This window comes from Coregonus lavaretus (assembly GCF_964263955.1).
Source record: "Coregonus lavaretus genome assembly, contig: HAP1_SCAFFOLD_2048, whole genome shotgun sequence".
NCBI lineage: Eukaryota > Metazoa > Chordata > Actinopteri > Salmoniformes > Salmonidae > Coregonus > Coregonus lavaretus.
Genome location: NW_028162810.1, coordinates 5,750 through 31,106, shown reverse-complemented (window position 1 = coordinate 31,106; position 25,357 = coordinate 5,750). Strand labels below are relative to the sequence as shown.

Below are 25,357 nucleotides of genomic sequence, written 5' to 3'. Positions count from 1 at the left end.
CCTCCCCTCTCCCCCCTTACCCAATAAACATTCTCCTGGTTGAAGTTGCCTGTAGCTACAGATCTAGGATCAGTTTTTACCTCCCTGAATCCTAACATTTACCATTTAGATGGGATAAACGTACAACTGACCTTAGATCAGTAACTGGGGACAACTTGATCCTTCTCCAATAAACACTCTCCAATCAGACTGGTCTAATGGTTGGACTCGTAACTGTGGGAGACACTAAAGAGAACCCATCTGTAGCTCATACAGGAAGACAAAGGCCTAACACTGATGGGACAACATGAACTAGGCCGTTAAAGGGGGCAAAATGTGACTGCATACTGAAACAGACATAACACTCTCAGTCACAATCAAAGGAGTTAGCAGTGTTAGCACTTTATTTGTCATTATTTATATGGGTGTTATATGAAGGGGGATGAAGAGATCAGGTGTGAAAGGATTAAGGTATCGTTGACAGGTACTTACGCATAGGGGCAAACAGGTAGTTACACATAAGGGAAAAGTGATGTGTTGGACATTCGGATGTGTGTGTGTGTGGATGGGGAATTTGTGTGGACATGGCAGGTCCTTTGAAAAGCCATCTGTAGAGTACTGTATAGTAAGTACTATAGTGAATGTAAGTAAAGGAAGTAAGGACAAATGAGTGACTGTTGTGACGAGGCAGTACTGGGATATAGGAAGCTCTTGTCATGTGTTGAAGTCCACTGCATTGCCTTTTATAATGATTCAGCAGAAGAGCAAGACAAAACTGAAATAACACGTCATGAAGTTTCCTGTTTTTAATCAAATATTTGAATAGTAACATACTCATTGCATTCATAAGCTGTTTTAAACTGATTCCTGGACTTTAAAAAAATATTTAGCGTTCTTTACTGACCTTGAGTGGACGTTTCTTATATTTTTTACTAGTGTTGACGGTTTAGTACATACTGAAAGCTCCTCCATTGAAACCCAATCCATGGCCCATATTACAGAGTCTTGAGTGAAACAGTCAACGGCCGTGTCTCAGGAAAACAGTGGAGCTTTAACGCCTTCACCCTGCCTGTTTCCTGCATTGGATTACATCTACTTATAGTATGTTACATACACATAAACACCACCCTCTCTCGTCACATATTAGAGGTTTAGAAATGGAAAGCCCTCTCTTAACCTCTGGCCTCATTTCAGAATTACCATTAGGAGTGTGTAATGGTTGGCCATCCCCTTAAAACACACACACATTCACACACACACTCTTGACACACACACACCTATTCAAGGCTACACACATATATTTACCTTTGGAGTCCCTCTCCCCAAAACACATACAAACACACTGTCAGGTTAGCAGTCATATGTTATCAGTCAAGATTAAGACTGTCATTCCTGCCTGTCACATCAAAGAAGTGTCCTGGAATCCCATAAAATAAGGCTGTGTGTGTGTGTGTGTGTGCAGTATGTGTGTGTGTGTGTGTGTGTGTGTCTGTCCCATGATCATGTGTGTTTGTCACTCTGACCACTCATCCTGCTGAAGAGCTTCCCACATTTCCCTAGCGGAGTGTAGCCGTCCCCCAGCCCTGGGCCATCCCACCTCTCAGCACACTCCATCAGGGAGAAAGAGGCCCTGTGTACGTACCACAGTGGGCCAGGGATGAGAAACCCCCTAACACACACACACACACACACACACACTGTCACGATCGTTAGACGGAGTAGACCAATGCGCAGCGTTGAAAGCAAACATACTTTATTAATCGAACTAACACGAACAGTGAAACAAAACAACAAACGATACGTGACATCCAAAGGACAAACCTAACTAGGAACAAACCAACTGGAAACAAGATCCCACAACTATTGTGGGAAAACAGCCTCTATAAATATGGCTCCCAATCAGAGACAACCAGCAACAGCTGACACTCGTTGCCTCTGATTGGGAACCACTCTGGCCAACACAGAAATACACTACATAGAATATACACACCCTGGCTCAACATATAGAGTCCCCAGAGCCAGGGTGTGACAGTACCCCCCCCTAAAGGCGCGGACTGCGACCGCGCCTAAACATCAACAACCCAGGGGAGGGCTGGGTGGGCATTCCTCCTCGGAGGCGGTTCCGGCTCCGGGCTAGACCACCACCCTTCAACCATCCCCCCGTGGCGCCCCTGGTCCGGTTTGGCCCCGCTGACCGGAGCTGGACTGGACATCGTAGAAGCGGATTGCTTCAGCTCCGGTGTGGAGCAGCTGACCGGTACCTGACCAGGCACCGGTGACCCAGGCACGGGTTGTGCCGGACTGACAACACACACCCCTGGCCTGGTGCGTGGAGCAGGGACGGACCGGGCTGACGATGCGCACCCCTGGCTTGGTGCGTGGAGCAGCTACGGGCCGGACCGGGCTGACGATGCGCACCCCTGGCTTGGTGCGTGGAGCCGGAACGGGCCGTACCGGGCTGACGATGCGCACCCCTGGCTTGGTGCGTGGAGCAGGAACGGGCCGGACCGGGCTGACGATGCGCACCCCTGGCTTGGTGCGTGGAACAGGAACGGGCCGGACCGGGCTGACGATGCGCACCCCTGGCTTGGTGCGTGGAGCAGCAACGGGCCGTACCGGACTGACGATACGCACCCCTGGCTTGGTGCGTGGATCAGGAACGGGCCGGACCGGGCTGACAACTCGCACCCCTGGCTTGGTGCGAGTAGTGGCAGGAACAGGCCGGGCCGGGCTGGCGACGCGCACCGTAGGCTTGGTGCGAGGAGCAGGAACAGGCCGGGCCGGGCTGGCGACGCGCACCGTAGGCTTGGTGCGTGGAGCAGGAACAGGCCGGGCCGGGCTGGCGACGCGCACCGTAGGCTTGGTGCGAGGAGCAGGAACAGGCCGGGCCGGGCTGGCGACGCGCACCGTAGGCTTGGTGCGAGGAGCAGGAACAGGCCGTACCGGGCTGACGATGCGCACCCCTGGCTTGGTGCGTGGAGCAGGAACGGGCCGGACCGGGCTGACGATGCGCACCCCTGGCTTGGTGCGTGGAACAGGAACGGGCCGGACCGGGCTGATGATGCGCACCCCTGGCTTGGTGCGTGGAGCAGCAACGGGCCGTACCGGACTGACGATACGCACCCCTGGCTTGGTGCGTGGAGCAGGAACGGGCCGGACCGGGCTGACAACTCGCACACCTGGCTTGGTGCGAGTAGTGGCAGGAACAGGCCGGGCCGGGCTGGCGACGTGCACCGTAGGCTTGGTGCGAGGAGCAGGAACAGGCCGGGCCGGGCTGGCGACGCGCACCGTAGGCTTGGTGCGTGGAGCAGGAACAGGCCGGGCCGGGCTGGCGACGCGCACCGTAGGCTTGGTGCGAGGAGCAGGAACAGGCCGGGCCGGGCTGGCGACGCGCACCGTAGGCTTGGTGCGAGGAGCAGAAACAGGCCGGACCGTACTGGGAACACACACCACTGGCCTTAAACGGGGATCAGGAACGGGCCGGACCGGACTGGCAATACACCTCAGTACCTCTCGCCGTGCCTCTACAACTTCCTTCCCTCCTCTCACCAATGGCTCCCGTAACCCGGTGGCCTTCTCTCCTCGTCTCCCATTTCGCCCTGTGGCAGCCTCCTGCTGCCCAGTCGCCCATGCCGTGTGCCCCCCCCTAAAAAATTTCTGGGGTTGCCTCTCGTCCGTCCGACGACGACACTGTTGACGCCGTTGCTCCTCTCTCGCCAGGGCCTTAATCTTAGCCCATGGCCCCTTGCCCCCGAGCATGTCCTCCCAGGACCACGATTTGCCCACCTGGGCCATCGCCAACCTTTCCAGCTCCTTTCCCGGCGCTTCCTCCCATGTCCAGGCCGCCTGCTCCTGGACACGCTGCTTGGTCCTGGTATGGTGGGATCTTCTGTCACGATCGTTAGACGGAGTAGACCAATGCGCAGCGTTGCAGGCAAACATATTTATTTAAAGAGAGTAAACCCTCGAACAAAACAACAAACGATACGTGCAGTCCTACGGTACAGACCAAAACTAGGAACAAACCAACTGAAACCAAGATCCCACAACTATTGTGGGAAAACAGCCTCTATAAATATGGCTCCCAATCAGAGACAACCAGCAACAGCTGACACTCGTTGCCTCTGATTGGGAACCACTCTGGCCAACACAGAAATACACTACATAGAATATACACACCCTGGCTCAACATATAGAGTCCCCAGAGCCAGGGTGTGACACACACACAGTACTCCACACAGTACTCCAATGAAAACACACACGTTACTTCAATAAAATCCAATAAGCAAATGTCTATGTCATTGAAATATGATGATGATGATGATAAGCTGGAAGAGACAATAGAGAGACAGTATTAGAGTTACAGTGATACAAAGGTGGGATACAACACCAGAAACTTAGGTTGATGATTGATAGCTGGACATCAACTGACGCCTAGCTTTCCACTGTACTGTCTTCAGTTCCAGTTTTTCGTTTCCAGAAAAGGAGACGGGGAAGTTTCATATCAATACACATTGATGCTGAATGACTTATAAAAACTTGTATTGCTACCGATGACCGAGATAATTAGAAAGTCACCCTACATGCACAAAGTCGGCCCGAGCCAGCGGGGCAGGGGGTGGTGGTGGGCGGCACTCCTCAGAGACGGTAAGTAATAAAAGTCGACTGTGAAAAGGCTCTATTGTGCCTGCGCTCTGTTTTTCCACGAGGGTAGCATTCCTTCCAAAGCGGCTAATGGTCTGTGATGAGAGAGAGAGAGAGAGAGAGAGAGAGAGAGAGAGAGAGAGCGAGAGAGAGAGAGAGAGAGGGGCACACCGGGCTCTAGATGGGTCCTGGGAGTGGGGGGCTAAACGCTGCAGCAGGGGGGCTAGCGTTTCACCACAGAGAGAGAGGGGCGATAGGGGGCACATATTACCCCCCATTTACCTGCAACCTTTAAGGGGGAAATGGAAGGAAAAGAGAGAGGGGGAGAGAAGGTTAGGCTGCGAGAGGGGGACACATGGGACACCACTCATAGGTATATCCATACATTTAATGGAGAATGGGAAAGAGCACACCTGCTTTTGGCTAATGGAGTCCGAGTAGTATGGTGGATAGGATGGTTTTTACCCTTGACTGGGTTGATATCCTGCAAACAACCAACATAGACTTAGACTAACTGTCAATACTAGAGCCATACCATCCCCAGGGCCCCATTTTTCAAAAGTTATCTATCTGGATTGTGCCTATCGGATAGGATTAAATGTATAGAAATATAATGAATAGAACAGACAAATCATTGACTTGAATGGGGACTATCGTTCTATTCAATCTGTTTCTATGCATTTAACCCTATCCGAAAGCTGAAATACGGATAGATAACTTTAGAAAAACTGGGTCCAGGAAACCACAGATGGACAGTACACATGCACGGCTGTGTGTGGAACTAATAGCCACATTTACAGGTTAAAAGTCACTAACAAACATAGCAGAGAGGCTCATTCAAGCAAGGCGCTCACAGGATCGGCCACACGCCTCTGATTCCCATGGATGAGTCACATGAGCAGGGTCATGGGGTCAGGGTTAAGGTGGGAGGTCGTCAGCCTTATCAGGACCTTATCACTCACACCTCTGGGCTGACACAGGACCTGCCAATCATTATCTGAGAAACAGTTTCTAGCTTCTGTCCCCCCCCCCCCCCTCCCACTATTTATCTGTCTCACTGTATCTGAAAGGTCTAGAAGGGAGCCTACAGTAATAATTGGAAGAGGATAAAGTTCTGTAATACTGCTTTTACAGTGACTATATACATTTTTTCGGTCAATGAGAAGGGAAGAATAATGGGATTGATAAAATATAGGTGTTCAATGCTACAAAGAGGCAACCTTATTTGGTACAAGCTACATCGATCAACTACACGCTGATCACTTGTTTTTCATCCTAAACTAACCTAGAAAGTAAAAACATATTTTGTTCAGAGTATCTAAAAGCGCAAAGTTAAGGTTGATTTGTAGTTGTGTGTTGATACTTTAAGCGTTGAGTGAATGTGCTGTACTGACATTTAAACACATCCCTGACAGGAACTTTATCTCACACTGACACCAGATTTACCGGGTCATTAAAACTTAACACCACAAAGTGATACTTCTGCAACAAAATGGGACAGATTAGTTAGATCTTTCATATAGACAAGGATGGGGGGATGTGTAGCCTACACTACAGAGTGACATGGAGACTTCACTTCTCCATATGGAGGGTTCTTACAACTGTGACATATTAAAAAAACAATGACAAAGCCAAAGAAAATACCATATTGTAGGGCTGCTGGTGCCTGTAAGTACTTGAAGACTTTTTATAATGACAAAATGGCCCCTCAATGCATCGCAGACGTTTCTGGAGACCATAGTCGCAGTCCTGTTGGGGTGTGACCAAAGGCCTGTGGTGGCTCGTATAGACCGCTGACCACCAGGCAGGTGGTGAAAGGAGGGGTGCCAGGGGCAGGGAAAGGCCAGATCACACTGCACCGGCTGGGCATGGGGCACCAGCCACGGTGGGTAATTGAGAGTGGGGGGAGAGGGTGGGTAGTAATTGGAGATGCAGTGAATAGCAGGGTAAAATGTTAAGTGTTAGCCATTGTATGGATACAATGTTTATGCAGAAGGAATGCCTCCTCTTCATGAGTTCCATGAAAGCAATTGGGTTTTTCTGTACTGAATATTGCGATTTTCTTTCTTGAGCATGTTTCTTTCTCTGTCAAGGAGCACTGCCATCTAACCAGACTATCTCTCTCTACCTTCCAATTTCAGTGGAGTGAAATGACTTCCACTATTCCCTTCCTCCTCTACACACACACGCACGCACACACACACAGTCATTCTTCTCTAAATTGGATGGAGACACTGTCATGCGATATTTACATAAGTAATAACGAGCTGGTGTTCCTGAGGGTAGTCAGTCAACAGAGTGGCTCCTATCTCACTGCATGGCCTGCTTGGTAATTGCTATTTTGGCACTGAGGAGCTACAGTGAGGGAAAAAAGTATTTGATCCCCTGCTGATTTTGTACGTTTGCCCACTGACAAAGAAATGATCAGTCTATAATTTTAATGGTAGGTTTATTTGAACAGTGAGAGACAGAATAACAACAAAACAATCCAGAAAAACACATGTCAAAAATATTATAAATTGATTCGCATTTTAATGAGGGAAATAAGTATTTGACCCCCTCTCAATCAGAAAGATTTCTGACTCACAGGTGTCTTTTATACAGGTAACTAGCTGAGATTAGGAGCACACTCTTTCAAGGGAGTGCTCCTAATCTCAGTTTGTTACCTGTATAAAAGACACCTGTCCACAGAAGCTATCAATCAATCAGATTCAAAACTCTCCACCATGGCCAAGACCAAAGAGCAACCAAGGATGTCAGGGACAAGATTGTAGACCTACACAAGGCTGGAATGGGCTACAAGACCATCGCCAAGCAGCTTGGTGAGAAGGTGACAACAGTTGGTGCGATTATTCGCAAATGGAAGAAACACAAAATAACTGTCAATCTCCCTCGGCCTGGGGCTCAATGCAAGATCTCACCTCGTGGAGTTGCAATGATCATGAGAACGGTGAGGAATCAGCCCAGAGGATCTTGTCAATGATCTCAAGGCAGCTGGGACCCTAGTCACCAAGGAAACAATTGGTAACACACTATGCCGTGAAGGATTGAAATCCTGCAGCGCCCGCAAGGTCCCCCTGCTCAAGAAAGCACATATACAGGCCCGTCTGAAGTTTGCCAATTCATATCTGAATGATTCAGAGGAGTACTGGGTGAAAATGTTGTGGTCAGATGAGACCAAAATGGAGCTCTTTGGATCAACTCAACTCGCTGTGTTTGGAGGTGGAGGAATGCTGCCTATGACCCCAAGAACACCATCCCCACCGTCAAACATGGAGGTGGAAACATTATGCTTTTGGGGTGTTTTTCTGCTAAGGGGACAGGACAACTTCACCGCATCAAAGGGACGATGGACTGGGCCATGTACCGTCAAATCTTGGGTGAGAACCTCCTTCCCTCAGCTAGGGCATTGAAAATGGGTCGTGGATGGGTATTCCAGCATGACAATGACCCAAAACACACGGCCAAGGCAACAAAGGAGTGGCTCAAGAAGAGGCACATTAAGGTCCTGGAGTGGCCTAGCCAGTCTCCAGACCTTAATCCCATAGAAAATCTGTGGAGGGAGCTGAAGGTTCGAGTTGCCAAACGTCAGCCTCGAAACCTTAATGACTTGGAGAAGATCTGCAAAGAGGAGTGGGACAAAATCCCTCCTGAGATGTGTGCAAACCTGGTAGCCAACTACAAGAAACATCTGACCTCTGTGATTGCCAACAAGGGCTTTGCCACCAAGTACTAAGTCATGTTTTGCAGAGGGGTCAAATACTTATTTCCCTCATTAAAATGCAAATCAATTTATAACATTTTTTACATGCGTTTTTCAGGATTTTTTTGTTGTTATTCTGTCTCTCACTGTTCAAATAAACCTACCATTAAAATTATAGACTGATCATGTCTTTGTCAGTGGGCAAACGTACAAAATCAGCAAGGGATCAAATACATTTTTCCCTTACTGTACCTGTGCCTTGTCTGCTTATTTGTGTGTGTGTGTGTGTGTGTGTGTGTGTGTGTGTGTTTGTTTGTTTGTATGTTTGTCTGTGAGACAGAGTATGTTTGCAAGTGTGTGTGTGTGAGTGGGTGTTATTTGCCAGAAAGTGTCTGCTTTGACCTGAACCAACCTCCATTCTATTTGCAGCACATGTCTGGAAGGCTGTTTTTTAGGTCCAGTGGGGAAAGCATCTGTCCACCAGAGCACTTCGGTTTGGTTTTGGAGCTGGTATTATGTTTGCTGTTTGCACATGCTTTTGTTTTCCGTATTGCAAGGGTGGTATGTGTGTGTGTGTATGTATGTATGTATGTATGTATGTATGTATGTATGTATGTATGTATGTATGTATGTATGTATGTATGTATGTACAGTGGGGAGAACAAGTATTTGATACACTGCCGATTTTGCAGGTTTTCCTACATACAAAGCATGTAGAGGTCTGTAATTTTTATCATAGGTACACTTCAACTGTGAGAGACTGAATCTAAAACAAAAATCCAGAAAATCACATTGTATGATTTTTAAGTAATTAATTTGCACTTTATTGCATGACATAAGTATTTCATCACCTACCAACCAGTAAGAATTCCGGCTCTCACAGACCTGTTAGTTTTTCTTTAAGAAGCGCTCCTGTTCTCTACTCATTACCTGTATTAACTGCACCTGTTTGAACTCGTTACCTGTATAAAAGACACCTGTCCACACACTCAATCAAACAGACTCCAACCTCTCCACAATGTCCAAGACCAGAGAGCTGTGTAAGGACATCAGGGATAAAATTGTAGACCTGCACAAGGCTGGGATGGGCTACAGGAAAATAGGCAAGCAGCTTGGTGAGAAGGCAACAACTGTTGGCGCAATTATTAGAAAATGGAAGAAGTTCAAGATGACGGTCAATCACCCTCGGTCTGGGGCTCCATGCAAGATCTCACCTCGTGGGGCATCAATGATCATGAGGAAGGTGAGGGATCAGCCCAGAACTACACGGCAGGACCTGGTCAATGACCTGAAGAGAGCTGGGACCACAGTCTCAAAGAAAACCATTAGTAACACACTACGCCGTCATGGATTAAAATCCTGCAGCGCACGCAAGGTCCCCCTGCTCAAGCCAGCGCGTGTCCAGGCCCGTCTGAAGTTTGCCAATGACCATCTGGATGATCCAGAGGAGGAATGGGAGAAGGTCATGTGGTCTGATGAGACAAAAATAGAGCTTTTTGGTCTAAACTCCACTTGCCGTGTTTGGAGGAAGAAGAAGGATGAGTACAACCCCTAGAACACCATCCCAACCGTGAAGCATGGAGGTGGAAAAATCATTCTTTGGGGATGCTTTTCTGCAAAGTGGACAGGACGACTGCACCGTATTGAGGGGAGGATGGATGGGGCCATGTATCGCGAGATCTTGGCCAACATCCTCCTTCCCTCAGTAAGAGCATTGAAGATGGGTCGTGGCTGGGTCTTCCAGCATGACAACGACCCGAAACACACAGCCAGGGCAACTAAGGAGTGGCTCCGTAAGAAGCATCTCAAGGTCCTGGAGTGGCCTAGCCAGTCTCCAGACCTGAACCCAATAGAAAATCTTTGGAGGGAGCTGAAAGTCCGTATTGCCCAGCGACAGCTTTAAAACCTGAAGGATCTGGAGAAGGTCTGTATGGAGGAGTGGGACAAAATCCCTGCTGCAGTGTGTGCAAACCTGGTCAAGACCTACAGGAAACGTATGATCTCTGTAATTGCAAACAAAGGTTTCTGTACCAAATATTAAGTTCTGCTTTTCTGATGTATCAAATACTTATGTCATGCAATAAAATGCAAATTAATAACTTAAAAATGATTTTTGTTTTACATTCCGTCTCTCACAGTTGAAGTGTACCTATGATAAAAATTACAGACCTCTGCATGCTTTGTAAGTAGGAAAACCTGCAAAATCGGCAGTGTATCAAATACTTGTTCTCCCCACTGTATGTGTGTGTGTGTGTGTCCTAGTTGATGAGATTATCTGTATGTGTGCGTGTGGGGTGTCTATTTGAATACGTTTATTTACTGGCTTGCCTGTGTGTGTGAATAGGTTTATTTTGATGAAGTCTGTGCAGAGAGAGAGAGAGAGAGAGAGAGAGAGAGAGAGAGAGAGAGATCTCCTCTGTGTAACTCAATAAGCCCTGACCGCTGTCATGGTGCTGTGGGACGCCATGTAACACCTGCTAAATTTTAATCAGCTCACCTCTGGTCATTACCATGTGCAGCAGCATCTTACCTTCCCACCCGCCTTCCACACACACCCACAGGGAGGGAGGGAGAGATAATACAAACCCTCCAACCCAAAAAGGCCTGTGGGGTTGATGGTATCCTACATGAAATGATAAAATATATAGACCACAAATTCCAATTGGCTATACTTAAACTCTTTAACATCATCCTCAGCTCTGGCATATTCCCCAATATTTGGAACCAAGGACTGATCACCCCAATCCACTAAAGTGGAGACAAATTTGACCCCAATAACTACCGTGGGATATGCATCAACAGCAACCTTGGGAAAATCCTTTGCATTATCGTTAACAGCAGACTCATACATTTCTTCAGCGAAAACAATGTACTGAGCAAATGTCAAATTGGCTTCTTACCAAATTACCGTACGACAGACCACATATTCACCCTGCACACCCTAATTGACAAACAAACAAAACAAAACAAAGGCAAAGTCTTCTCATGCTTTGTTGATTTCAAAAAAGCTTTCGACTCAATTTGGCATGAGGGTCTGCTATACAAATTGATGGAAAGTGGTGTTGGGGGAAAACATATGACATTATGAAATCCATGTACACAAAAAAACAAGTGTGCGGTTAAAATTTGAAAAAACACACACATTTCTTTCCACAGGGCCGTGGAGTGAGACAGGGATGCAGCTTGAGCCCCACCCTCTTCAACATATATATCAACAAATTGGCAAGGGCACTAGAACAGTCTGCATCACCCGGCCTCACCCTACTAGAATCTGAAGTAAAATGTCTACTGTTTGCTGATGATCTGGTGCTTCTGTCCCCATCCAAGGAGGGCCTACAGCAGCACCTAGATCTTCTGCACAGATTCTGTCAGACCTGGGCCCTGACAGTAAATCTCAGTAAGACAAAAATAATGGTGTTCCAAAAAAGTTCCAGTTGCCAGGACCACGAATACAAATTCCATCTAGACACCGTTGCCCTAGAGCACACAAAAAACTATACATACCTCAGCCTAAACATCAGCGCCACAGGTAACTTCCACAAAGCTGTGAACGATCTGAGAGACAAGGCAAGAAGGGCCTTCTGTGCCATAAAAAGGAACATAAAATTTGACATACCAATTAGGATCTGGCAAAAAATACTTGAATCAGTTATATAACCCATTGCCCTTCATGGTTATGAAGTCTTGGGTCTGCTCACCAAACAAGAATTCACAAAATGGGACAAACACCAAATTGAGACTGTAAAATGTAAATGAATGTAAAACACCAAATAATGCATGCAGAGCAGAATTAGGCCGATATCCGCTAATGATCAAAGTCCAGAAAAGAGCTGTTAAATTCTACAACCACCTAAAAGGAATCGATTCCCAAACCTTCCATAACAAAGCCATCACCTACAAAGAAACGACCCTGGAGAAGAGCACCCCTAAGCAAGCTGGTCTGTGGGGCTCTGTTCACAAACACAAAACTGACTCCACAGAGCCCCAGGACAGCAACACAATTAGACCCAACCAAATCATGAGAAAACAAAAATATATTTACTTGACACATTGGAAAGAATTTACAAACTAGAATGCTATTTGGCCCTAATCACCTGACCGCTGTGACTGACCCAAAATTAAGGAAATCTTTGACTATGTACAGACTCAGTGAGCATAGCCTTGCTATTGTGAAAGGCCGCCGAAGGCAGACCTGTCTCTCATGAGAACACAGGCTATTTGCACACTGCCCACAAAATGAGGTGGAAACTGAGCTGCACTTCCTAACTTCCTGCCAAATGTATGACCATATTAGAGACACATATTTCCCTCAGATTACACAGACCCACAAAGAATTCGAAAACAAATCCAATTTTTATAAACTCCCATATATATTGGGTGAATTACCACAGTGTGCAATCACAGCAACAAGATGTGTTACCTGTTGCCACAAGAAAAGGGCAACCAGTGAAGAACAAATACCATTGTAAATAAAACCTATATTTATGTTTATTTATTTTCCCTTTTGTACTTCAACTATTTGCAGAGAGAGAGAGAGAGAGAGAGAGAGAGAGAGAGAGAGAGAGAGAGAGAGAGAGAGAGAGCGAGAGAGACAGAGAAGGAAAGAAATAAAGAGAGAGCGAGAGAGAGAGAGAGAGAGAGAGAGAGAGAGAGAGAGAGAAAGAGAGAGAGAGAGAGAGAGAGAGAGAGAGAGAGAGAGAGAGAGAGAGAGAGAGAGAAGATACATTCAGGCGGCAGGTTTGCTTCCACCGTCACCATTCCTAGAAGTAATCTCTGATCTGATTAGCCAGGTTTTCACAACATGTCCTCCATCACAACCTCTCTAGCTATATCCTAGTAGAGGGTACAGATTACAACCATCAAGCAAGTGAAAAGTCTTAATCCAGTACCATTGGTAACAGGGTTGACATTAACTCTGTTACAAAATCACTCTGTCTGTCCTGTCAGCCACACTCAAACGTGTCATGGCGAGAGGTGCTCACACTCTATGTCCATGTTTGCTCTCCTTGTGAGTGAGAACCGTTAAAACTCCATCTCCAACACTCCTGCTTTCCCGGCGAAATAATTATCTGAGAAAGACTAATGATTCTCTAATCCCAGATCCTCTGTCCGCTCTGAGTCTCTTCCGATTCCCTGGGAGAGAGCTGGATCTCTGGGATAGGAAGAGAGCTGTGCAGCGTCTGACACCATGCCATAAAAAGACTTACAGACGCCTTAAATCATTTCCCCCAGAGTGGTTATTCCCTGCTTCCACTGCCAAATGTCTATTTTTTTATGTAATCTTTTACGTAAAGCTTGAAAACCTGCCCAAAGTTAAGGCTGATTTGTAGTTGTGTGTTGATACTTTAAGCGTTGAGTAAATGTGCTGTACTGACATTTAAACACGTCCCTGACAGGAACTGTATCTCACACTGACACCAGATTTACCAGGTCATTAACCCGCTCTTAACACCACAAAGTGATACTTCTGTAACAAAATGGGACAGATTAGTTAGATCTTTCATATAGACAAGGATGGGGGGATGTGTAGCCTACACTACAGAGTGACATGGAGACTTCACTTCTCCATATGGAGGGTTCTTACAACTGTGACATATTAAAAAAACAATGACAAAGCCAAAGAAAATACCATATTGTAGGGCTGCTGGTGATGACAAAATGGCCCCTCAACGCCTTGCGGATGTTTCTGGCAATCATAGTCGCAGTGGCTCATATCGACCGCTGACCACCAGGCAGGAGGTGGAGAGGGGGCTGCCAGGGGCAGGGAAAGGCCAGATCACACTGCACCGGCTGGGCATGGGGCACCAGCCACGGTGGGTAATTGAGAGTGGGGGGAGAGGGTGGGTAGTAATTGGAGATGCAGTGAATAGCAGGGTAGAATGTTAAGTGTTAGCCATTGTATGGATACGATGTTTTTGGTATGGTAAGCTTTTATTTGCAGAAGGATTACCTCAAAGAGATCACAAGTTTGTGGTTTGCTGGACAACAACAGGCAACAGGTAAGGATAGTAAATGTGGAATTGGTGTTTCAGAGTCAAACAGTCTCCATGCTTCAGTTTAAACAGACATTGTAAAACTGAAATCCACAGAACCGGTATTTGATGTCTTGTGTGACTGTGAAGATGTGATTAAATCCATCCCTGCAGTGAGTGAGACATGTTGCGTGAGCTACAGAGATGAGAGCGTCTTATCCTGTCTCAGTTACTGACACACTGCTGGGTTGGTGCTTGAAGCTCTCTCTCTTTCTGCTTCTTTCATCTCCTCATCCTCTTCCCTCCTCTTCTCCAACTCCCACACACCCTGACCTCCAGGGGCTATCTCTCTGACAGCGTTCCCAGGAAACACCACATGAGACTGGGGTCCGGAGGCGGTAGGCAGGGTCCTTAGCCTGGGGGTCAGCTCTCCGCAGGGCTCAGGGCTTCAGCCCTGCTTCAGTAAGGTAGGCTCAGCCTGGAATCAGCTAAGACAATGACCAAAGCTGTTTTAGCCCAGGGAGAGGGGGATTTTGGAGGGGAGAGGGAGATTTTGGAGGAGAGAGGGGTGGGGGTTTTGCTCAGTTGACAATTAAAAGAAACTGCAACACACAAACTAAGGGAACACACAGGAGCGGCTGTGAGTGTGTGAGTCAAGGTTTGTGTGTGTGTGTGTGTGTGTGATTGGCACACAATGCAGATGTGTGGGCAGTAGGTGCCATCTGGAGAAAGCGGAGTGGGATGAGGAGGGAGGAGGAAGGGTGGGATGCCACTTTAGAAAAAGTGCCTTATCGTTTGATGAGAGGATAAAGGAAATTATCAGAGTGTAATCAATCAAAAAACCTGTGACACAAATGAACGAAGACAAGAAATGTGCCCCCGCTCTCTCACCCCCTCCTTCCCCCACCTTGTCTCAGTGGCAGCCCTGCCTGTACGTCAATAGGCCCCTTCGTTAGCAGGAATTCGCAACTTCGCCACCATTGGTTGAGCTTGTGAAAAGTGTTCCATTAGTAGTCCGGGTTTTATGGTTGCGTGGCTTGTTGTCAGGGGAAAATGGAAAACCGCCATTCAGGTCGTGACGGGTATTGGACAATCAATGTTGGAACTTAGTAAGTGGCCAATCTTGAGGAACGCCAGATGCTACACCGAGTTCATGTGGATAGAGATGTTTTCACTGGAGCAACCATACCCCCACAAGACGCAGAATGGCCTCCCAGGAGACCCCCCGACCCCCCCCACCATAAGGCCAATATTCACCCCTCCACCCTTCTACTCCATCCATATCCAACACAGTCACCTTCCTTCCCTCTGATCTAATGTAATTTCCTTGATTAGTCCAAGAGCAGGCCTCAATAGCAGCCCTTACTGCCTGGTATTGGAAAAAACACGAGTTCCTCTCACGAGACTGGCATCCATGAGGGAAATCAAAGCTACTGGACCTATCTAAACACAGGGGACAAAGACTGCTCTATACAGAATGAGATCACCCACAATGAAAACACTCATGAGCGATCCGTAACTGCCATTCTAAACTTTATGGAAATCTGAGGGTGGTATTAGCCTATAGTTACAAAAGCTGAGAATATTGTTTCAAAACAAGTCAGACTACTGCATAAATGAGTCATTTAATGAACAACTAGTGGGATTGATGAACAGGATATGCCTGCCAGTGCTTTGTTCTTAAATCTTTCCCAAAAAGTTAAATAAATGATGATATAGGCCTAATAACCTAGGTGAGGGTAGGAAAGTGATGATGTACTGTATATAGCCCTATAGTTCAATCATAGTCTATGGTGCCAGGCCAGCTATTTTGATGATTCACTTTAATTTCTTCTTCCCATTCTGAGTTGGTATAGTTACGCCTACAGTCGTGGTCAAAAGTTTTGAGAATGACACAAGTATTGCTCTTCACAAAGTTCGCTGCTTCAGTGTTATGAGATATTTTTGTCAGATGTTACTATGGTATACTGAAGTATAATTACAAGCATTCCACAAGTGTCAAAGGCTTTTATTGACAATTACATTAAGTTTATGCAAAGAGTCAATATTTGCAGTGTTGACCCTTCTTTTTCAAGACCTCTGCAATCCGCCCTGGCATGCTGTCAATCAACTTCTGGGCCACATCCTGACTGATGGCAGCCCATTGTTGCATAATCAATGCTTGGAGTTTGTCCGAATTTGTGGGTTTTTGTTTGTCCACCCGCCTCTTGAGGATTGACCACAAGTTCTCAATGGGATTAAGGTCTGGGGAGTTTCCTGGCCATGGACCCAAAATGTCGATGTTTTGTTCCCCGAGCCACTTAGTTATCACTTTTGCCTTATGGCAAGGTGCTCCATCATGCTGGAAAAGGCATTGTTCGTCACCAAACTGTTCTTGGACAGTTGGGAGAAGTTGCTCTCAGAGGATGTGTTGGTACCATTCTTTATTCATGGCTGTGTTCTTAGGAAATATTGTGAGTGAGCCCACTCCCTTGGCTGACAAGCAACCCCACACATGAATGGTCTCAGGATGCTTTACTGTTGGCATGACACAGGACTGATGGTAGCGCTCACCTTGTCTTCTCCGGACAAGGTGTTTTCCGGATGCCCCAAACAATCGGAAAGGGGATTCATCAGAGAAAATGACTTTACCCCAGTCCTCAGCAGTCCAATCCCTGTACCTTTTGCAGAATATCAGTCTGTCCCTGATGTTTTTCCTGGAGAGAAGTGGCTTCTTTGCTGCCCTTCTTGACACCAGGCCATCTTCCAAAAGTATTTGCCTCACTGTGGTTTCAGATGCATTCACACCTGCCTGCTGCCATTTCTGAGCAAGCTCTGCACTGGTGGTGCCCCGATCCCGCAGCTGAATCAACTTTAGGAGACGGTCCTGGCGCTTGCTGGACTTTCTTGAAGCCCTTTTTGTGCAAAGCAAAACGACGGCACGTGTTTCCTTGCAGGTAACCATGGTTAACAGAAGAAGAACAATGATTTCAAGCACCACCCTCCTTTTAAAGCTTCCAGTCTGTTATTCTAACTCAATCAGCATGACAGAGTGATCTCCAGCCTTGTCCTCGTCAACACTCTCACCTGTGTTAACGAGAGAATCACTGACATGATGGCAGCTGGTCCTTTTGTGGCAGGGCTAAAATGCAGTGGAAATGTTTTTTGGGGATTAAGTTCATTTTCATGGCAAAGAGGCACTTTGCAATTAATTGCAATTCATCTGATCACTCTTCATGACATTCTGGAGTATATGAAAATTGCCATCATCAAAACTGAGGCAGCAGACTTTGTGAAAATTAGTATTTGTGTCATTCTCAAAACTTTTAACCATGACTGTACATGGAGAGTGTGGTTTAGGCATTAGCCAGACTACCTACTAAACTGGTTGCATAGGCAGGTATAGCCTACTGTTTACAAATCCAAGTGGGATTTTAAGCACTTACAAATTCGTAACATATTGTACGAATTGCACATTTTTGAGGCAGGAAACGTATCATACGAAACGGATGACATAGTACACAATTGTGCAACATTTTCGGGGACCATTTTGGCTCTACTACTTTAAAACTACTGGTTTAAATTATACAAAACCTCTGTAGCATCACTTTAAATGAAAGAGGCATGATGAGGAAGAACTATGGGTAACCTGCTGGCCCTTTGTGTATGTATTAGTAACTGTGTGAGGTGATGCGAGAACTACCCACCTATCCCATGACGATGGCACTCTGAGGCTCACTGAAGCCTGCCTGGAGGCTGCAAAACTTGGCTCATCCGCGGGAGCATGGAGAAAGATCCAGCCTGCGTAGGAGGACGTGAGGGAGGGAGGGTGAAGAAAACGTGTAAATAGACAGACAGACAGGCTAAACCAAAAGGGTGGACACATGGGATTTTTCAAAACCGAATAATGCCTTCATTGTTTGAGGAAGAACCCAAAGGAAAACATTAGGCTACTCTTAGCGATTTATTTCTATACCTTTCATAGTCTGCAGACCTTTAGGCGTTAACTGTTATTAGAATGTTTGTTATCACAACTCAGGGATGGAACCCCAGGTGTATCAGCCCAACACACCTTAATTCCAATACAACCTTGATCAAATGCTTTTAGAATAACGACTATAATCCAATAACACGGGATTCGTGCCCATCATTCATCACAGAATTGTTATGATCAATTTCCCAAAGTGGGATTTCGTGTTATGCTATCGGGTCTGTATCTATTGGATTATGGAACATCTGTGATTGTATCCGCTAGGTGGCGACATTGGTCTAAAGTGTTTCATCTTGGACAGCGCTGCGCATCACTGGAGACGACATTCATGTAGGGATCACAACGCGGTCCCAATGACGAGTAGGCGGATAATTCACGTTATGAGAAGAATGACAACTATCTGCCTACACATGACAACGACTAGTCCGAAGAAATAATTAAGATTTTTTAGGATTCTTTGAGCAAAGCACTTTTGAGACACTGGTGCTATAGCCTAGATCTAATAATGTATACCAATATTTAAAAATTCAGAAACTTGGACAGAAGTCATGAAACGTTATTGGGAATTTCATGTGCATTATTAATAACAATGTAACAACATTATCTTGGAAGTTTATTGGTTCTCTTTAACAAGAACAATAGTGGTGTCCGCATGAAAGAAATGCACTAAATATTACAGTAACAACTGGCCCTTTACACAGTCCCATTTTTGGCCAAGTGTCCACTCATGGCTGAGGGGTAGGGGGACAGTTAATGATTATTTGCCCCTGTTTTCCCGTCCGCTGCGTTTCCTATTTGGATTGACTGCCGCGTCAGAGCGCGCAGCCCCGCCTCCCGGCTGTTTTCGGAGCGTCGCTCTATCCCTGCTTCAAACGCATATTCCACAGGGAGAGAGAGAGAGCAAGAACTGTGAGGAGCAGAACGAACGACGAGAAAAAAGGCGAACGACAAATGGCACTCATGGCTGGGATTTTGTTTACGTTGACCTCTGTGCTGCTTGGGATTTCTACGTTTGTTTCTTCGGCACGGATTTACCCCCCAAATGAAGGTAAGACTTGGAATAACAGCGGAGCCCGGTCTTTGACTTGTTCTCGGTTAGTTTATACACAGTCCACTTCGTGTGTGAGACGGACCAGGAGTCCGTTGTCCCGTAGCTATTCTGGACTCGTGCAAGGACCTGCAGCACTCAAAGAAGGGGGCAACACTATTAATTTGCTCAACAACATGCATTCTCTGACATTGGATTTCCATATGCGTCAAACCCATCAAAGGTTTTGTTTCGTAGGCTACTAGGTCCTTTTGCTACCCAAATTGTTGAAAGCTCTTGGCAGAAAGCCGGAGCGTATGATGTCTATATGGGGCTCTAGCAGGGTCCGAGTGGAGTGCTGGGAAGTCTTACTTCACAGTCTCTGTTAATTAGGCAACAGTCACCTTATTCAACAAAATTAGTTTTTTCTTGAGCCATATAGGCTACAAAGACTCGATTTTATACAGCAATCATTATTGCTTTGGCGGACATGTCTGTGTCTGGTTTTGTGCAAGGCCGTTGTGCAAAAGCCCCCGTTATAAAATGAGCCATGTTATTTTAGTTCATAACCATTCAATTATGAAGTGGCTCTTGCGCATTTTCTATGTCAAACGCATTAACTTCAAAACAATAAACAATACTCAAATAATTACCTAAGCCAAGTAATTTCAGATAAATGCTAACATCTTAAATGAAATCCACTTTTTTTTGTTAAATTCAATGCGTATTTCAGCGCTTAAAATTGTGATTTTCATCACTGCGCACGGAGAGGATTGCAGTAAGAAAGATAAGGGGCTATTGAAATCTCACCACGGATTATTTTTGATTTCACACTGAAGCAAATTAATTTAGCTCCTCTAATTTACATCGATTGATCATCAGCGAACCTCAGGACCCGAGTTAAAACAGACAAACGGAGTCTCCAATATCTAGGCCTATTTATTATAATAATAATAATATGCCATTTAGCAGACGCTTTTATCCAAAGCGACTTCCAGTCATGTGTGCATACATTTTTACGTATGGGTGGTCCCAGGTATCGAACCCACTACCCTGGCGTTACAAGCGCCATGCTCTACCAATTGAGCTACAGAGGACCAAACATCCAGAGTTTCACTCACTAGGTTACAATGACAATACCCATTGTTCTTTATACAAAATATCAAATCCCCGTAAAATGGGGTCCCTTTGTGTTTTTAATCACAAATCCCCTTGAAAAAATATATCCAAATTACGCATTTGAGTAATGCAAACATATTACATAGTTTATGGAGTTATATGCGTGGACAATGGCCTATAGATACGTCGTTACACATTGATCATTAGCCTATTTCTGATTGGTTTTTCGTTGAGCAGATTGCACATAATTGTTTTCCTCGATCAAGCTGCATAACTATCCAACTATGGTAACATAACAGCACGGTGGCTTTTCCAAACGGTATATTAGCACTGTAGGTGCTATAGGAAAAGGTTACATATCATCAGTGTTATGAACAGCCTATAACTGCTCACTTCTCTTTCTATGTGTTTCAGTGACGTTACTGGACTCCAGATCCGTAGCGGGAGAGTTGGGCTGGGTCGCCAACCCAACAGAAGGAGGGGTAAGTGCCCCTCGTTAGGACGCGAGTCACCCATTGAGTCAAAATGGAGAGATGCTGTCCTCTATAGCCTACCGGCCCCCTCCCTCCTTCTCTCCCTCTACTTGCCATAATCGTCAGATTCGAGTCCGATACTGTAGCGGGCGTCGGGTTTCCTGAATAGATGGCGGATTGAATCGATCTTTGTGGAGAAACTTTATATTATTTTCCCACATTGAGGCGCGGGGGAGAGGAACTTGGCAGCACAGAAAGGGCCATTTGGAATGGATGAATGAAGGGAAAGGGCAGCGGGTTTCAGTCCTCGCCGTAGGATTGGATTGGGCCATAAAGCGATAGGGAATGTGATCGGAGTAAATGCGTGATCCCGCGGTCTAATTGGGATATATATAGTTGCGCTGATCATGTACAGAGTGCGACTGGGGCCTGTCTGGCACACACTCCCCTGTCAGTTGTTCCCTGAGCCGAAGCAGCAGCACTGGCGTCTGAACAATTGCACGGAACCATCTTCTAGTTTTAGACTAAACCAACAAGGTGGCCCAAAGTAGAGCAGCATATGCTATTTACATTGACATTTTAGTCATTTAACAGACGCTCTTATGCAGAGCGACTTACAGTTAGTGAGTGCATACATTTTTCATACTGGCCCCCCGTGGGAAACGAACCCACAACCCTGGCGTTGCAAGCGCCATGCTCTACCAACTGAGCTACAGGACAGCTATCTAAGAGGAATTACATTCTTCTTTCTTTTCATACATCTTCTGGCATATCCATTATATTTTAGTGATACTGTTTATGGTATGCTATAGACCCATAAAAAAACGTTGACCTTTTGTCTCAGCCCCGCATCTCCAACTCTTGTTTTATTCACCATTGGGTTGAGTTGTTGCTCAATGAACTTGGCTCGTGTGTGCTTCTGTTCGTTGCAGTCTGTTCCTCCTTCAGCCGTTTCCTCCGAGGCGGAGTGATTGACAGGGTGCTGGCAGCGCCGACAGGCCTGCGTTCACCTCATTACGACCAATTACCCCCATTCTCCCTCTTCTCAGCTATCGGGGAAAGGTGCGGCCTTATCTGCAACGCCGGTTGATTTCCACGATAAAGGGCCAAGCAGAGTGAAGAAAGCGGTGGAATAGAGCAGCGGAGGTTACGGACACTCTCAAATCGGAGCCTCAGCCATGTTTAGCGTTATCTCCCCTACTCAAAGGAATAGGGTTTTGAACGAGATTATTTATGATAACACGTTGAATCAAATTCAGCACAGGATACATCCTTTCCCGTAGTAATAGCTCTGTTTGGACTTCTTCCTCTAAATTGTATATAGTCCTAACCAGATACAAGCAGAAGGCTGGCTTGTCTGCTCTTGTTTTTAAATGCAATACATTCTTAATCCATTTTTAAACCATATTATGAAAAATGTAAAGGCCCAGTACAGTGAAAAACGTGATTTTCCTGTGTTTTTATATATATATTTCCACACTATGAGGTCGAATAATACTGTGAAATTGTGAAAATGACAATAATGCCCTTTTATTGTAAGAACTGTTTGAAAAGACTGCCTGAAATTTCAGCCTCTTTTGGTGGGATGGAGTTTTGGCCTGCCTGTTCACATCACAAGGCGTTAAATTAGTTTAATAGACCAATAAGAAAGAGATTTCCAAACCTCTCTGCCAATAAACAGCTAGTTTTCAGTTTTCCCCTCACCACTCAGACCACTCCCAGACAGTCCTAGCAAAATTCTTGCTTGAGAAATTGTTCTTTGCTAAGAAGCTATTTTTGTTTCTTTTTGACCATTTACAATTGAAAACAATCACAGTAAGGTACTTAATTGTTACAGAGAAAGGATTCGATATTGAGATAAAAACAGCTGCATTGGACCTTTAAGAGCATGGCATAATGAGCCCAATGCCTTTCAAAACGCAATATACCCTATGCTCTTTAGTAGCGGGGACTTTATCATAAGTAAAACAAACATTGCTCCTATAAAAATAAGCCAGCCAGTCGTCGATAATGTAATCCATACACCCGATCCACATGTGTGCTGTCAAAACCCTCTCACTCTCCAAAATAATTTGTAGGCCTACAGAAAGAACACAGACACACTTTTCTATTGGGTTTCTATTCTAATCATTTGGGTTTCTATTCTAATCACTATAAGCCATTACAGACGTAGGGCCTATAGATTAGCTCATACGTAAGATTGTTTCAATACCCCCTTCTCTTTCTCTTCGCACTCTCTCTGTATTACTCTTCATTTGGTGACCTTTAAATTAATCATGGAGTTATGGGGATTTATATTGAGGCATTCAATTTGACATTAAAACAATAATTTGAATGGTGCATGTTCCCCAAAGATTTGGTTGGTCTCCTTTTATGTGGAGATAAAAGGTACTAGTCAGGAATGAACACAGTACAGTAGGCCTATGTCTACTTACCAGTAGTAGTTTCATTATAACAGGCCGTACTATTTATATTAGGCCTTGTCATGCATTTATTATTCATTAATTGACAAGTTAGGCCATTAAATAATTGGCCTACTGAGACACAGATATTGAGTCACTATTTTGTAATGGTCTTTCTCAATGTATGTCTGCAAGTCAATGTTTTTATGTGGCTTACCATTTTTCAGATTTTTCTAATGTTGACATAATGTTTGTCAGATGTTTTCCTAACATTGTCTCCGTGTCTCTCCTCAGTGGGAGGAGGTGAGCATCATGGATGAGAAGAACATTCCCATCAGGACGTACCAGGTGTGTAATGTGATGGAACCCAACCAGAACAATTGGCTTAGAACCGACTGGATTCCTCGGGGTGGCGCCCAGCGCGTCTACATCGAGATCAAGTTCACCCTGCGCGACTGTAACAGCCTCCCTGGTGTCATGGGAACCTGCAAGGAGACTTTCAACCTCTACTACTACGAGTCCAACAACGACAAGGAGCGCTACATCCGAGAGAACCAGTTTGGCAAGATCGACACGGTGGCGGCAGACGAGAGCTTCACCCAGGTGGACATCGGAGATCGCATCATGAAGCTGAACACGGAGGTCAGGGACGTGGGAGCCTTATCCCGGAAGGGTTTCTACCTGGCCTTCCAGGACGTGGGAGCCTGCATCGCCCTGGTGTCTGTCAGGGTGTTCTATAAGAAGTGTCCCCTGGCTGTGAGGAACCTGGCCCAGTTCCCTGACACCATCACCGGGGCCGATACCTCCTCACTGGTGGAAGTCCGAGGATCCTGCGTGGATAATTCAGAGGAGCGTGACGTTCCCAAAATGTACTGCGGGGCGGACGGAGAGTGGCTGGTGCCTATCGGGAACTGCCTGTGTAACCCGGGATTCGAGGAGAGGAACGCTGAATGCCAGGGTAAGTTAAGGAGAGAAATTTTCGGTCTGCCTCAGATACACTACAGGTCAAAAGTTTGGACACACCTGCTCATTCAAGAGTTTTTCTTTATTTTTACTGTTTTTTACATTGTAGAATAATAGTGAAGACATCAAAACTATGAAATAACACAAATGGAATCATGTAGTAACCAAAAAAGTGTTAAACAAATCCAAATCCAAATATATTTTATATTTGAGATTCTTCAAATAGCCACCCTTTGCCTTGATGACAGCTTTGCACACTCTTGGCATTCTCTCAACCAGCTTCATGAGGTAGTCACCTGGAATGCATTTCAATTCACAGATATGCCTTCTTAAAAGTTAATTTGTGGAATTTCTTTCCTTCTTAATGCGTTTGAGCCAATCAGTTGTGTTGTGACAAGGTAGGGGGGGTATACAGAAGATAGCCCTATTTGGTAAAAGACCAAGTCCATATTATGGCAAGAACAGCAAAGAGAATAAGCAAAGAGAAACGACAGTCCATCATTACTTTAAGACATGAAGGTCAGTCAATCCGGAAAATTTCAAGAACTTTGAAAGTTTCTTCAAGTGCAGTCGCAAAAACCATCAAGCGCAATGATGAAACTGGCTCTCATGAGGACCGCCACAGGAATGGAAGACCCAGAGTTACCTCTGCTGCGGAGGATAAGTTCATTAGAGTTACCAGCCTCAGAAATTGCAGCCCAAATAAATGCTTTACAGAGTTCAAGTCACAGACACATCTCAACATCAACTGTTCAGAGGGGACTGTGTGAATCAGGCGTTCATGGTTGAATTGCTGCAAAGAAACCACTACTAAAGGACACCAATAAGAAGAAGAGACCTGCTTGGGCCAAGAAACACGAGCAATGGACATTAGACCGGTGGAAAGTTGTCCTTTGGTCTGGAGTCTAAATTGGAGATTTTTGGTTCCAACCGCCGTGTCTTTGTGAGACGCGGTGTGGGTGAACGGATGATCTCTGCATGTGTAGTTTCCACTGTAAAGCATGGAGGAGGAGGTGTTATGGTGTTTGCTGGTGACACTGTCTGTGAGTTATTTAGAATTCAAGGCACACTTAACCAGCATGGCTACCACAGCATTCTGCAGCCA

At 45.7% G+C, this 25,357-nt stretch overlaps 1 protein-coding gene across 1 annotated transcript; it reads left to right on the top strand.

Annotated features, from left to right (window-relative positions):
* Nucleotides 1–19,185: 19,185 nt before the first annotated feature.
* Nucleotides 19,186–24,247, top strand: LOC311118823 (ephrin type-A receptor 4-like; the record flags this gene model as incomplete). The annotated part of the gene is made up of 3 exons (XM_084193603.1): nt 19,186–19,316; nt 20,829–20,896; nt 23,584–24,247. Coding segments are annotated over exons 1-3 (829 nt in total), but the record flags the coding sequence as incomplete, so codon positions are not given.
* Between the last annotated feature and the right edge of the window lie 1,110 nt (nt 24,248–25,357).